The sequence below is a fragment of the Peromyscus eremicus genome, chromosome 2 (assembly GCF_949786415.1).
Source record: "Peromyscus eremicus chromosome 2, PerEre_H2_v1, whole genome shotgun sequence".
NCBI lineage: Eukaryota > Metazoa > Chordata > Mammalia > Rodentia > Cricetidae > Peromyscus > Peromyscus eremicus.
In genome coordinates, this window is record NC_081417.1 from 27,240,346 (window position 1) to 27,254,669 (window position 14,324).

General features: G+C 45.6%; 1 protein-coding gene across 2 annotated transcripts; it reads right to left on the minus strand.

Moving 5' to 3' along the window:
* Positions 1–3,336: 3,336 nt before the first annotated feature.
* Positions 3,337–7,565, minus strand: Fabp5 (fatty acid binding protein 5). Of its 2 annotated transcripts, XM_059255668.1 has the most exons (4): positions 7,436–7,565; positions 4,553–4,725; positions 4,192–4,293; positions 3,337–3,608 (listed from the first exon to the last, which is right to left on the minus strand). In XM_059255668.1, exons 1-4 carry the CDS (start codon positions 7,512–7,514, stop codon positions 3,555–3,557), a joined length of 408 nt encoding a protein of 135 aa, XP_059111651.1. In that variant the 5' UTR covers positions 7,515–7,565; the 3' UTR covers positions 3,337–3,554. The 2 variants fall into 2 exon arrangements, with proteins under 2 accessions (XP_059111651.1, XP_059111652.1); XM_059255669.1 differs by lacking the exon at positions 4,553–4,725 and having other exon boundaries at positions 3,568–3,608; positions 7,436–7,514.
* Positions 7,566–14,324: the final 6,759 nt, after the last annotated feature.

Here is a 14,324-nt window from a genome sequence, read left to right on the forward strand (position 1 = left end):
CGTGGCTTGGCATCTTTTCTCAGCATAGCATTCTCATCTTGCTTCTTTGCATTTTCTGGCAACTCTCTGACTCCACCCTTCATCTTCCCAGAATTCTCCTAGTCTGGCTCTCCTGCTCAATCTCTTCCTTCCCAGCTATCATCCATCCAGCTTTTTAATTAGCAAATGAGAGTAATACATATTTATAGTGTATAAAAAATTGTTCCATAGCAGCTGGGGGTCACCACAACTTGAGGAACTGTGTTAAAGGGTCGCAGGGTTAGGAAGGGTGAGAACCACTGATCTAGATCACTGAACCAGAAAATCACTGCTTCAGGTAGAGATTCACTCGCCTGTCTCTGCTCCCAGTGCTGGGATTACAGGCATGTTCAGCCATAGCTGGCTCTTTCCATGGTGCTGGGAATTCAAACTCAGGTCCTCATGCCTTCAGAGCGAACACTTACCATGAACCATCTCCCCAGGCCATCAAAGCAGTTTTTACTCATGCTGGGCTTATATAAGTTTATATTTATTACTTGTTTGGGCTTATGGGGATACAGGCCTGTTATAGTTAGTGAACATCTGTATTGTAACCTGTTTTTCGAATGGTAACTGGGAGGACAAACACACAAGCAGGCAGGGAAGTGGAGAGATGCAAGCAGGGTCCGTCCAACCCAGGGTGGAGTGTGGAAACACTGAGAAGTAACTGAAGTCCAGTTATATTCTGAGGGCGAAACAAACAGCGTTATTAGATAAGCAGTTTTAAAGACAGAAATAAAGATAACTTCAAAGCATCACCTGGGAACTGAAAAAAATAGCATGCATTCCTATGAATTAGGGTGGAGAATACTACAAGGGAAATGGATTTGGAATAAAAATGAGAAATCTGACTTTGAAAAAACATCAGGCTAGCATCCTGGGCTGTTCAAATCAGAACCACTAGCTATATGCAGGTATTTAAATTTTCATCTCAATTAATTAACATTAAATCACTCTATTCAATTGCATTCACATTTCAAGTATGTGGTATCTATCCACATGCCATTAGTGCCTGCATTCATGGACGGAGAAGACAGAGAGCATTCCTGCCATTACCATCACAGAAAATTCTATTGGGCAATACAGGTGGGGCCTTAAACCTTTACCATTATTCCAGACCCTGTACTAGTCACTTTACACACATTGTGTCTTAATATTTAAGAAAGTTCCACGAGTCAGTGTTCCCTCCTTTGAAGCAGAAAGTAACTAAGATTCACAGGAGTTAAGTCCTTTGTCTTAAGTCACAAGATTGCTCAGGGGTAAAGAAGAGGGCTGGATTCCAGGACTATCTGTCCAAGTATTCACATCAGCCAACTATAGTTTAGAAATGCTAGACTCGTGTGGAATGAGACATTGCTTATACAATTGCTGTCAATGAAACATTGAGGTAGCAAAGAAATCAGATCTGATGGACCTGGGGTAAAACCACATCTCCCAAGAGATCCCATGTGTTCCAGAACTAAATCTAGTACAGTACAAGTTCAATCATTTAAAAGGAAGCAAAAACCATCGATGAGGCTCCTGGTTTTCAGTTTCCTGGCTGATGGAGAAGCAGAACCGAGATGCCATAAGATTAGGATACATTTGGTCTCCTATGATCTTCAGCTTGGCATGTGGAACCTCAGTGGGCACCTGGAAACGTATGGAGTGCTTGGGACACAGTGGTAGGTGCTGGGCCATTTTGTAGCTGTAACCTAAGCTACTTGCCACAATCTAAAACAAAGTTCCCTCACCCAAAATGCCAACTGTTCTGCCATGTAAGAAATGTGGGCCCGGGGTGACACTACAGTTGTGAACATCAGTACAGGTATTAAAACATGGGGGTTGGTAGCAGTTTGTGTGAGGCGAACCCACTCCTGACCACTCTGACTTGCACTTGATTGTAAAGCTACGGAGCATGTCAAGGTCTCTGCACCTCAGTCTGTAACACTGAAAACCAATTCACACACCTCAGTTAAACTGCTTCTGAGATCCCAAACGCTTGAAGTACTTAGCCCAGTGTTTGGGTCAAAGAGAATGTCAAATGTCAACAGTTATCAGAAAACAAAAAGGCATGGAGACAACCCCCACCCTCACCCCCAAAATGATTAAGCCATACAAAGCATTTGTCCAATCAAAAACAAATACATGAGCTGGGTGTGGTGGCACACTGTAATCCCAGTGTTCGGAATGAGGCAAGACTGCAGGTTCCCCAGTGAAATCCTATCTTACCCATCCCAAGAAAAATCACTGAGATAGTCTACTTTTCATATCAGGGTTTTGAAGTCCTATTATGTACAGCTTAACTCAGACCTGCCACATTTCTAGTGCCCAGTGGGCACATGTGGCTTATGGCTACACACTGGCCAGAATGTCTTTTTGAGACAGGGTCCTGAATGTAGCCCAGGCTAACATGAAACTCATGGTCCAGCTGCATAAGCACTGGCATTACAGGTCTGACTAGGTAATTTCTGAGATGCTTGTACATGGAAGGTGGTCACAGAAAAGTCTGAATTCACTTAGGGACTTTAGACTCAGCGAGCACATGCCAGGAAGAGGCTGTGCTGAGAAATGACCAGATACATTAAGTGGACATGGCAAAGCGAGTTTTGCAACCCAGCTCTACTTCCTATGTCCTTGAACAAGTTAGCTAGTCAAACAATCATTCCCCTATTTGCAGAATACAGATAACAGTCAGCCCCTCTGATGTTGTTCTGGAGAATGTGTACACAAAGATCTGTACCTATAACCTATTTCTCAAATGTAGATTGTGGGTATTTGTATTTGAGACTGAGAAATGCAAGCGAGCTTCACTAAAACTCAACTCTTCACATAGTATAGCATGGACTTTCAAATAGAAACGCACACAGAAGGACCTGAGAGCTGTAGAGCTTTTATAACTTATGATGACCACACCATATTCTAAAGCTGGGAGAGTCTTTGCATTTGTCCAGTGTTCAGACTTCTCAACCCAGAAAAGTTCCCAGTAGTTGGCAGGTCCTCAGAACACTAAACGAATGTTCCACTGTAGTTTATGAATGTTATAATCACACCATTTAAAAGTATGAGCTTGGAGCTTCCTTTATATTATAGTTTATGAGGCTACTTTTTAATAAGAATAGTCTCAAATTCTTGAGTTGACACAAAGTTCAAACAGTATAGAACAAGTTTAAATGATTGGGTATGTATTCACTGCAAAAGTAGCTGGCCAAGCCTATAAATTGCTAGGATATATTAGTCATGAGGGACCCAGAGGTAGAAGACTACCTTAGAGCTTTTCAATTGCTAAATATTACAATGTCACCAATTTCCACTACCTTGAAGAACACACACACATCATGAATTAGCACAAACACGTTTATTTACTAACCAAAGGAAAGATCCTAGGTAAATCAACACTTTGACATGGCTTTCATGTAAAGTGTTGGTGATACAGACAATCGAACACGAAAAATAAAACTGAAGAAAAGAAGTAGTATGGATATTTATGACCTGCTCATTGAACTGAGCTTATTCACTCTTGCAGCTAACTCCTGTTCAGGGTGGTGATGAAATCCTTACTCCACTTTTTCATAGACTCGAGTACAAGTGACATTGTTCATGACACAATCCTAGAAGAGGAAAGATACAAAGTCAGGCTGGTTGTACATTCCAGAGCAGGAGTGATAATAACACGCTACAGCCAGAATCCTGTAAAATCTTGTCACAGACCTTGCCGATGGAGAAAAGGCATTTTAGGATTTCTGGACTCGGGAAGAGCTGGGACCTGCTGTTTTGTATATATGTACATTTTCTATCCTGAAGACTAAAGCCCTGAATATGATCTCTAAATTACTCATTTGGTTTTGGAAAATATCCCTTACTTTAAATAAATGGAAATATCTATATATATCTATATCTATATATCTATAGATATATATAGATATATATGTACAAGAGAGCTTCTTGGTAGCCTGCCAAGCTCTCAGGGATGCAGCAGGAAGAAACTGTTCCAGCTACACTCTGGGAATCACATCAAGTCTCCCGTCCCACCAAGGGCTGCCTTAGTAACGAGTGCTCTCCATTTTAAATTGTTAATTTGAATATTTTCTTCCTAAATCTCCTTCTCTTGTTAAAAACAACGACCAAGAACAGTTACGGCAACTGTGGGCGAGAGCCCGAACCCCAGTGTGACAAGAGCAGTTTGGCACTTACCACCACCAGCTTCCCGTCCTTGAGCTTTCTTGTTATGGTGCTTTCTTTCCCATCCCAGCTCTGGTGCTGAACCAGGGCACCGTCTGCGAAGGTGCAGACCGTCTGCAGAAACACAAGGGACTCCTCAATCTCCCCGAGTACACGAGTTCCCATGACCCACACCCACCCTACCGACTTTATTCACAATACAACTATGTGCTTTTCGAACTGGAAAGTCGTACGATGTTTTCATTTTACATTCCTGGGACTTTTACTAATTTTAATAAATTCAACTTCACAAAATAACTTTCACACTAAGTTCTTGGCAACAGGCAAAGCTGCCGTCTAGAAGCTTCTCTCATCTCACAATGTCATAGCTGACCTCAGTTTTTCTGCCGTCGGCTGTGGTTTCATCAAACTTCTCTCCCAGGGTACAAGAAAACTGTGTCGTCTTCAAAGTGCTCTCGGTTTTGACGGTGACATTGTTGCCGTCACAAGTAATGATGCAGTCTGGTTTGGCCATGGCACCCATTTTCCTAAGAGCCAGTCCTACCCCTGTGTACCAGGAAGTAACATAAGGATCAGTTAAAATTGATGCAAAAACAGAAGCCATGATTTAGTTGTAATCATTTCGTCAGCCTGGCCGACTCTCACCCACCCACTGACATGCACATGTCCAGCGTGTTGCGACATAACACATGTAAGCTTCATGGTCGTGCCCAGCTCGTGGGTGGGGGTGGTGATGTCGCCACCGGACTGCAGAGAGCTGGGCAAGCACCTTTAGCCAGAAGTGCCAGAACGGAGGCGGAGAGTGCTGACGGACGACGTGGTTCCACTGAGCTATGCGTCCTCAGCAAGTCAGGCAAGACTTTACTCCTTAACCTTAACTAAAGCCGTAGACATAGGCCCGCCCCGGCATGGTGACACACATGTGTGATTCCTGCATTCAGGAGGTGGAGGCAGGAGGATCAAGAGTTTGAGGTCAGTCTAAGCTGCATAGAAACCTTGCCCCCAAAAACAAAACAAAATTAAGAGGCAGTTGGGCGATGGTGAAAATAAAGTATTTAAAGTTGCAAACTTAGATCCAAGTTCAGTCCTACACATCAGATTCTGTCAACTACTGTATTCTCCAGCCGGCACACACCACGCCCCTGGTGAACAGTTAACAGACTATGCAGAAAAGAAAAGGAAAAAAAAAATCAATCCTGAGGGATTCGAATAGTACAGTACGTAACACAGCTGTGATGTTCCTAAGTGTGTGTGTGTGTGTGTGTGTGTGTGTGTGTGTGTGGGTGTGTGTGTGTGTGGTGTGGTGGTGGGGGTCCACCCTGGGAAAAGCAAACATTTCAAAGCTGTGTAACAACGTATTTTCCATGGTAAGGCTCTTTCTGTGTACTAGGAACCTGCCAGTGCAATCTGAAAACACTGTACGATTTGACTATCTGGTTGATTTTTGTGTAGTCTGTTTATTTACAGTAGTTACACAGTTCTGAAATTCCACATTACTGAGTTACGCATTAGCTTATAATCTATGTACTCCTCCTTGGTGACAATATTCCTAAGGAACCTGGGATATTTTCACAAGAGAGGAGATGAAGACCCAAGTGGAATGATTCATCACGATGCTCATCCAGGTTTCTGTGCTCCTGAAGCTTTCTGCTGTGCTCCCCCTGCCCGGATGTCTATGGGTCAGGCCTGATAACCTTCCTAACTCCAGAATGCCGAGAAGCAGCCACTCAAGCATAAGCACCCGGTTGCTTTCAAACAGTGCTCTCTACTGGTCCTCGCTCACACCCGTGCACCTTCACGAAGTCTTGGGTGAGGCCAGCAAATGGCACTTTCCAGACTCACTTTAGTCTTCCACTGGGTAAAAGGAAAGAGACAAAAATCTGCGTTCACATTCCACTGACAATATTATAAATACAAGCATGATTCATCAGAGGCCAGGCTTAGCCCCGCAGTGTGCTGGATATTGGCTAGAAGAGAATGAAGGCTGGTTCGGAAGGGAGGAGGTGTCAACAGACCGTCATTGGGATACTGGGGACAGAAGCCTGTAAAGCTGTCTCCTAGTCCCAGCAGCACCTTTCCGGAGAGAATCCCTGTTCAGCTAACCCCATCCCACTTGCTGGCATCTGCGACAAAGGTCCGTTTTGTTTGTCTGCTCTATGTGTCTACATGTTATCCCTCTCTTAAGGGTAGGCAAAAGTGACCGCCGGGTGGTGGTGGCCCACGCCTTTAATCCCAGCACTTGGGAGGCAGAGGCAGGAGGATCTCTGTGAGTTCAAGGCCGTGCTGGCCTACAGAGTGAGTTCAAGGAAAGGCGCAAAGCTACACAGAGAAACCCTGTCTCGAAAAACCAAAAAAAAAAAAAAAGAGTAGGCAAAAGTGGCAACAGAAAACAAAGCACTACTTCCAGTGAGCGTGAACTTGAGCCTTGCTCACTCTCTGGCTAGGTTTTAAGAGGCAAGTGGCCACACCCATCATATAGCAGGGAGCAACCACAGGCCAGCAGTTTCTGATTATGGTTTTCCAGCCAAGCCCACGGTCTCCTTGCTCCTCACCCTCCAGACTCAAGAGACAGAACAGAACAGAAGCAGGGCTACGACCATGCACAAGGGGTTTCTCCGTGCTTCGCCCATAGGCCACCAGCTGCCCAGTGCTGTGTCCAGACCGAGCAGAGCCAGCAGCCGGTCCAGCGCCGCGGGAGCCACGCCTAGCCAGGGGCGAGGAGAGGACCTGAGAGATGCTGCAGAGAAAGAGGTCTGAGCTGCATCCTCATTCACGGCCTCTAAAGGGCTCCTGCAGAAACCACGCCCTACCACACGGTGTCCCCACGGAGATGGGGGAAGGGGACTCGCGCCATCGAGGAACAAAAGATGCGGCAGGGTGGGCAAGGGGGAGTGGGTGCTGCCACGACGGGGTCAGGTGGTGTGGCAGGACAGTGGCACCCGGTTGAGGACAGGAATAACAACAACGGAACTTTGAGTGGGCTGTCTGTAGGGGGTCCACAGCAGGACGTCTGGCACGCGCCCCTGCAGGACCGGAAGCAATGAGGGGCTGCCTCGTGGGCGAGAAGCGGAAAAAGGGAGAAGCGGGGTAGTTCACCACGTCCCGAGCCCGGCGGCGAAGGCGCGCACTCCATCCTAACGGCCGCATGGTGCGCCGCGCAGCTCCCCGGGGCCGCGTGGTGGAAGGGAACCCACACATCGCACGGGGGATGCCAGCACGCGGATAAGGACCCGGGGGCTCGGCGGTATATCCTCACCTAGCTCCTTCATGTATTCCTCAAAGCCGTGGCTTTCCGTCAGGCGCCACTTCCCCTCGAGGTCCTTAAGGCTGGCCATGGCGGGCGGGCGAGCGGGCGAGCGGGCGAGCACGAAAGCAGCAGCAGCAGGGAGACGCGGAGGCGGGGGCGCTGTGCGGCTCCGGGCGCCACCGCGGTTTATATCACCATGGTGTGGGGAGGTGTCGGACAGCCAATAGGAGGTGCGCCTCGCCCCGGCCACGCCCCTCGCCACGCCCCGGCCCCATGCGCCCCGGGCTGCGCCGGGGGTCTGAAGGTGCCACCCTAGCTGCGCCCACCCGGCTGCGAGGCCGCGCATCTCCCGCAGCTCCTGCAAGCCGAGACTCGCCTGGCGCGCCCTTCTCCTCCCCCAGTGACAGTTCCGGCACAGTCCCGCGCGTCCGCGCGCCCAGGAATCTCCCCCGCAACCCTCGCACCGGACAGCCTGGACCCCACGGGCCTGCGCGCCACGGGCCCCACCGCCCTGCCGCCGCCCTACAGGAACTAATGAGCCAAGGCCTGGCGCTATGGGCATTGATTGGCCGATCAATGAGTTAATTGATAAACTGCAGTCTCCTTAACCTTGACAAACCTACATCCTACTCCCTCTAAAAGAACCTGCTGACCCCACCCTCCCGCCTCCGGGGGCCTCACCAGGGCCTCCTCTTGGGTTGCGCTATGTAAGATTAGAATGACTCTGGAAATTTCTTTTCTCCACTAAACCGTAGCAAGTTTCGGCTTATATGACTGCCGTTGCCACTGGAGAATTTTACTGGTTTCTATTCCCCTATAAGGGATCAAAACGATTACTTCCCTCCATCTTCGAGGTTGTTAGGCTGGGCTATGAATTAGTAAATTGCCTCGAATACACCGTTGAATTTTTTTTAAAAAAAAATCATTTTATCACTTTGATATGCACAGAAGTCCCACAAAATATGAAGCTCTAAGGCCAGTCAGGTGACAGGAGCTGACAGATAGATGGCATCCTGAGTTACAGAACTTAAAAGAATCTGGAGGATTCAGGAAGACAAAGGGAGCATATTTTAGGAGACAGTGAGAAGAGGAATTGTATGGTGAATAAAGGTTATGGAGAGGCCAAGGGTCTCCTACAGCCTAGGCTAACCGCAAACTTCCTATGTAACCAAAAGGGACCTTGAGCTCCTGACCATGTCTTCATCTACCAAGTGCTGGGATTTCAGGCATGTCCAACACACCCTGCTAAAGTTGTCGTTACACAGAGAAAGTCAAGAATAAAATACACACGTCGTTGTTAGGGAAAGTCTACCACACAACTATTGATTTTCACTTTCAGTGCAGCATTTAATAAGTTAACCTGTGAGATTCCACGCTTTGTTATGGCACAGGTTTGTATTAGATAATTTTGCCCAGCTACAGGCTAATGTGACTGTCCTGAGTCTATTTGAGGGCAGCTGAGCTGTGGCTTTTACTAGGTTTGGGTATAGACAACAACTCCAAATGAGTTTATTCACATCTGCACTTGGGAAATGCTGATTCCCATGTGGTTGTTTCAGATCCCCAGCACTCACATAAAAGCTGGGTGCAGGTGTCTGCAACCCCGGAACTGAGGGCTTGGAGAGAGGCAGGTCGCTGGCGTTCACTAGTACAGCCAGTACAGCGATTTGTCAAGCTTCGGGTTCAGTGAGAGACCCTGTCATTCAAAAAGCAAGGCAGAGAGCAACTGAAAGAGACAGCTGACATCAGCCTCTGGCTTCTCAGACATAGGAGGGTTCCATATTTTCACCTACTGAGGTCATATATGGTTGTGATATGTTTTGAGCCCCAACATTCCACTCTGACTGAGCCCCTCAGTTTACTTCTTGCCCTGGTAATACTCTCTGTGGAGAGTATTGTGGATCTTTTCAGAGTGTGGTTTTCACAGAATCTTACTGGCTGCTCCCACACCTCATTGGAGGTCGTATGGACTGAAATGAAAGTGTTGCCATGGAGACAATGTCAGTTTATTGAGTATCTACTATGCACTACATGGTCTTTCCTGGCGTTTACACCCCTGAATTCTAATGCCCACTGATCACTGAGGGTTATCCCAGTTTGGGGGGAGAGGAAATGAGGTAAGGAAAGTTGGTGCCGGGGAGTAGTAGAACCAGAATCTGCTTCAAGGACTTTCTCACGAAAGACCTTGTGAAACATGACCACACCTGCCTGTCTTTTGTTCACGGTGCCTGTGAGGGAGGTAAGAGCAGAGGCCACAGCCACTCTGCCAAGACACTAATTATTGTATCATCCCTCACACAATTAAAATCTGAGAAGCATCTAGCATGCTTCAAGAAATTTTCTGGCCTGCATCTCCTTTATTACAAGTTCCTACTCTGAACCCCAGTGCTCCCACAGTACCGTTTACACACTGACCTGGCCATGTTACTGTCCCAGGAAGGGCCTGAATACCCACATCTGAGAGTCCATTGATCAGAAAGCAATGATGCTCTCCGGGACACTAAGCTCATCGCTGGCTCCTGACATAAGTGCTGCTGCTCCTGGTTTGGAAGCCCCTGGCAGGCTGGCTCCCTTGTGCCTAGGCTCTACCTCATCAAGAGCTGTCTCCACATGTTTTCTCCGGTGTTGGATCCAATGTGGTGATGATAGCCAAGATTCAGTATCAATGTATTAATTTTTGCTTTAATGAGTAGAACTAATCCTTTTGGAGTTAAATACATCTTGGAGAGGCATAAAACTGAAATACCCATTAGTGTCTGATGCAACTAGCAAGGCCTTGTTTACTGCTGTATCATCAGGGTAACACAGTCAACACCTAACTCTTGGGTGCCTCACTTGAGCATCTGAGGATTAAACTATGTGAATACATAAGCTATATATACATATCGTTCATATTAACATTTGCACACTTTTATATCCTGGGTTTCCTGATTTCATACATCATCCCCACCTTGCACATATTAGCTGTGACTATTTCCAGCACCTGAACACATGGTCTGAGAGCGTAGCTACCATCTCACTACGCAGTTACTGTTGGTATTCTTTTCCACATACTGAGTATTCTGCATCCAGCTCAAAGTCTACGTGAAATAGACATCATCTACAAGCCTGTGGGTACCTTCAGATTCTCACACATTCCTGGCCCGCAGAATACACCCTTAGCCTACAGGGCCATCTTGGGTGTGAGTGGGTTAGTAATTTCTTAGGCATAGTCAACCTTGATCTCTTGGGAGCAGTCAGTGCTGTCTGGGCTGGTGGCTTTAACAATGTGTACACTTCCTTTTGGAATGAGTCCAAGTTAATGATCAAATTTGAAGAGGCCACCAAGAAATCCATGTCAAAGGCCTTAGACTCCTATTTCACCCAAACAGAGAGTGATAAAAATTCAGTTCTGAACTTCTAGTTTTCTTCTTTGAAAACCACAGTACCTGTGTTACTGGGGATACCCAGCCATTCTCCACAACAGCTGCAGGGAGTTGCTCAACAGCCCTGTTAAAGGGGGTTATCTATGGACAGAAATAAATGAAAAACGGAGAATTCCTGGCAGCTTTTCCTCTAATCACCTGAGAACAGAGGAGGCAGAGGCAAAGTTACCTTAGGAAATGCTCTGACGATATCTCATGGCCCTAAACAAAGATGCTCAAAATCACTCTATTTCCACCTAGTGGTGGTAGTGAAATATTTCTCCTGGACTTTATTTGATTAACACTGGTGGCCTGTTGTGTTCACATTCCGCAGATATGGGTGTGACACTTTGGAACACAGTGTGTGATTTCATTTAGAGACAACCTACTCGCTGTTGGTGTAGGCAAATGCACCTTCCACAAGGTTTATCATTCTGTATGGTCACTCCTAAGGGCAGTATGTATCAGTGGCCTAGCACGCGCGTCCCATGGGGAGGAAAGAGGGAACACCATGGTGAAGAAATCATGGCACAGACTACCCACAGTAATTCACGTTTGATTAGTTCACTTAGAGAAGACAGTTAAGTCTTCTTAACCGGAAAAATAGATTTTAAAAGTGCCGAAAAGCAGCAAAGTTTAAAGTGGGGTCTGTGAATAAAGCAACCCTTCTCCAGTTTTAGTGTCTGGACCAGGCTACATTTGTTAGACTGATATTCAGATCCAGTCAGTCTAGAGCGGGGCCTGGGGTTATTCCCATCTACTAATTCCTCACCGGGGTTAGAGCTACTGTCCAGGGACTACCCTCCAGGTAGCGAGGTTGTAAAAGTTGCCTGAATCCGCCGGGGGCGGTGGTGGCGCACGTCTTTAATCCCAGCACTCGGGAGGCAGAGCCAGGCGGATCTCTGTGAGTTCGAGGCCAGCCTGGGCAACCAAGTGAGTTCCAGGAAAGGCGCAAAGCTACACAGAGAAACCCTGTCTCGAAAAACAAAACAAAACAAAACAAACAAAAAAAAAAAAAAAAAAAAAAAGGGCTGGAGAGTTGGCTCAATGGTTAAGAGCACTGACTGCTCTTCCAGAGGTCCTGAGTTTAATTCCCAGCAACCACATGGAGGCTCCCAACCATCTGTCATGAGATCTGTCACCCTCTTCTGGCGTGGAGGCAGAACACTGTATACATAATAAATAAATCTTTAAAAAAAAAAAAAAAAAGATGCCTGAATCTATACATATACACAGGACCTTGCTACAAAGGGGCGGCTGCCACTCCAGTTTGTTAAATATTTTTATTATACTCCTTTAAAACTGTTTCTGATTATATCCTTATGTGGAAATATGATCAGCTCTCTCCATCTGTGCACTCCACATACATACATTTGACTGATTATAGACAAAAATATTTGAAGAAAATGAGTGTCTATCCAACTTATAGAGTTTTTGTTCTTGTCACTATTCCATAAACAATACAATATAATTCTTATTTTTATATTTAAACATCATACTTTTTCTTAGGTATAACAACATGATTTACATGTTAAATAATACTATAACAGAACAATTTGATGGATTTTAAATGGAATTTTAAAAGGGGGGAGAATTTTCAGATTACAAAATCCCTCCCCCAAAACCAAATTTTAAAAATCACCTTTTCTAAGCAGGTCAATAGGACACATGTATTCATGACTAGTTAGTTACAGCTCATTCCTACTGTACTCATGATCGATGGAACTGAAAAGTCCAACCCCAACAACAAATGTTGGGTTCTTTTGGAATGTAACAATGGTTCTTGCTACTTCCATACTCAGGAACTTGAATTTAAGTATCTACCACAATTAAAGAAAAAAAAAAACTATGGTGGGATTGAAACCAGAAAAATAAATTAGCTTTATATTTTCTTGGTGACTCATGTGTCCTTGTGCCTGGGTTCTGTCCTTCTTCATGAGCTAATACAAGCTTCTCTTTATCTCCTTTCTAGTTTTTATACTATACTCACACTTATGTTCCCATACATTCATGTATACATTATAGGCGAGGATCTGCGTATGAGAAAGAAAATGTGGAGTTTTTTATTTCTGAGTTTGGGTCACCTTCATTAATGTTATACTTCCCAGATGCATCCATTTTCCAGCAAATTTCATGATAATACTGTACATAACTCTTCATATTGCATTGACATTGTATCATCGTTTAACTAGAGACAGAGTATATGAGAGGTCACACATGGGACATAGTCAAATACTACCTCATGTGTGAGGACTGAGTATCAGCTGACTTGGGGTGTGTGTGTGTGTGTGTGTGTGTCTGTCTGTCTGTCTGTCCATCTGTCTGTCTGTGTGCCTCTGTGTGTGTGTGTGTGTGTGTGTGTGTGTGTGTGTGTGTGTGTGTGTAACTCATTCTCTGAAAACTCCAGGAGACAAATGAGAAATGGATCAAACTCACTGAAAACATTATCTCACTCATCTTTGGACTTTTTCTGATCAGCCCGCGGCAGCTGTTCTTCGGTCTGCTTTCCAGAAAGCATGATCAAAGGCTTCAAATGGAGTGTGGAGGTGAGAAGGAGGGAACCTGTGTCTGTTTAAGCTGAATGCCTCCCTTGAGTTTTCTAGCAAGTCTGTGAACGGTCCTGAGTCTGACCTGACCTCCTATAGACATGTTTTGTTTACCCAGCTTCTAGCCAGGGCATCCCTAAGAAAGAAACCACTGGAGCTGCTTCTGAAGGAAAGTCCTGAAAGCAGATACATGAGACATCTGGATCTTGTCAGTTGTCTTTAGCAGCAGAAGTCCCCAGCTGAGACCAGGGTTAAGAATTCAGACAGCCTTAGACACACCTGGAACATAAAACTCCACATATTTCAAAGCATCAGGTCCAAGAACTCTGACTAGCCACCATTCACCAAGAGAAAGCACTTGTTTTGATTATTATAAGGTTGTTCCTATTTAAGGAACTGTTAAAAATGGTCTTAAGAACCTCTCTCTTTTTACTTAAAGCAGCTCTGTTCCTATACCATGTGACTATCATAGCTTGCCATTAAAACTTAGCGGTTGCTTAAATAATAGATCACAAACAAATGGTTGCTAAATGAACTGGACTAGGGGATGGCTAGAAAGGAAGGGAGACGTTGCAAAAGTCACAATAATAAAGGGTGAATGGCTCAAAATAACATCGAGGCCACAGGATTAGAACAGAAGCTCTCAGCATAGGATGACTGGTTTCCCTGACTCACATACAGGCCCCTGCTGTCCAGATGTATGTACAACTGGATATTACATTTGTAACTAGCTCATGGCCACAGATTGCAAAAATACAGTTTGGGCTAATCCTCCCATGTCACATATGGGCAGTGTTCAGAAGTTTAAAGACACAGTGCTACCGGGCGAGGTAACTTCATCTCAAATGCTCCTACACCTCCCTCAATCCCACTTGCAACTAAATCAACATTCCAAAACCTTGGTATAGACAAAATTCAAGTCAGGCCCCATGGAGGACACCTTTGGCC

What these genes read in the sequence shown, in the direction of transcription:
- Fabp5 (XM_059255668.1), bottom strand. Translation starts at nt 7,514, where the DNA reads ATGGCCAGCCTTAAGGACCTCGAGGGGAAGTGGCGCCTGACGGAAAGC. An exon ending in CCGACGGCAGAAAAACTGAG is followed by an intron (nt 4,294 to 4,552) that starts GTCAGCTATGAC and finishes GTGTTTCTGCAG; the next exon opens with ACGGTCTGCACCTTCGCAGA. An exon ending in AGGACGGGAAGCTGGTGGTG is followed by an intron (nt 3,609 to 4,191) that starts GTAAGTGCCAAA and finishes TTCCTCTTCTAG; the next exon opens with GATTGTGTCATGAACAATGT.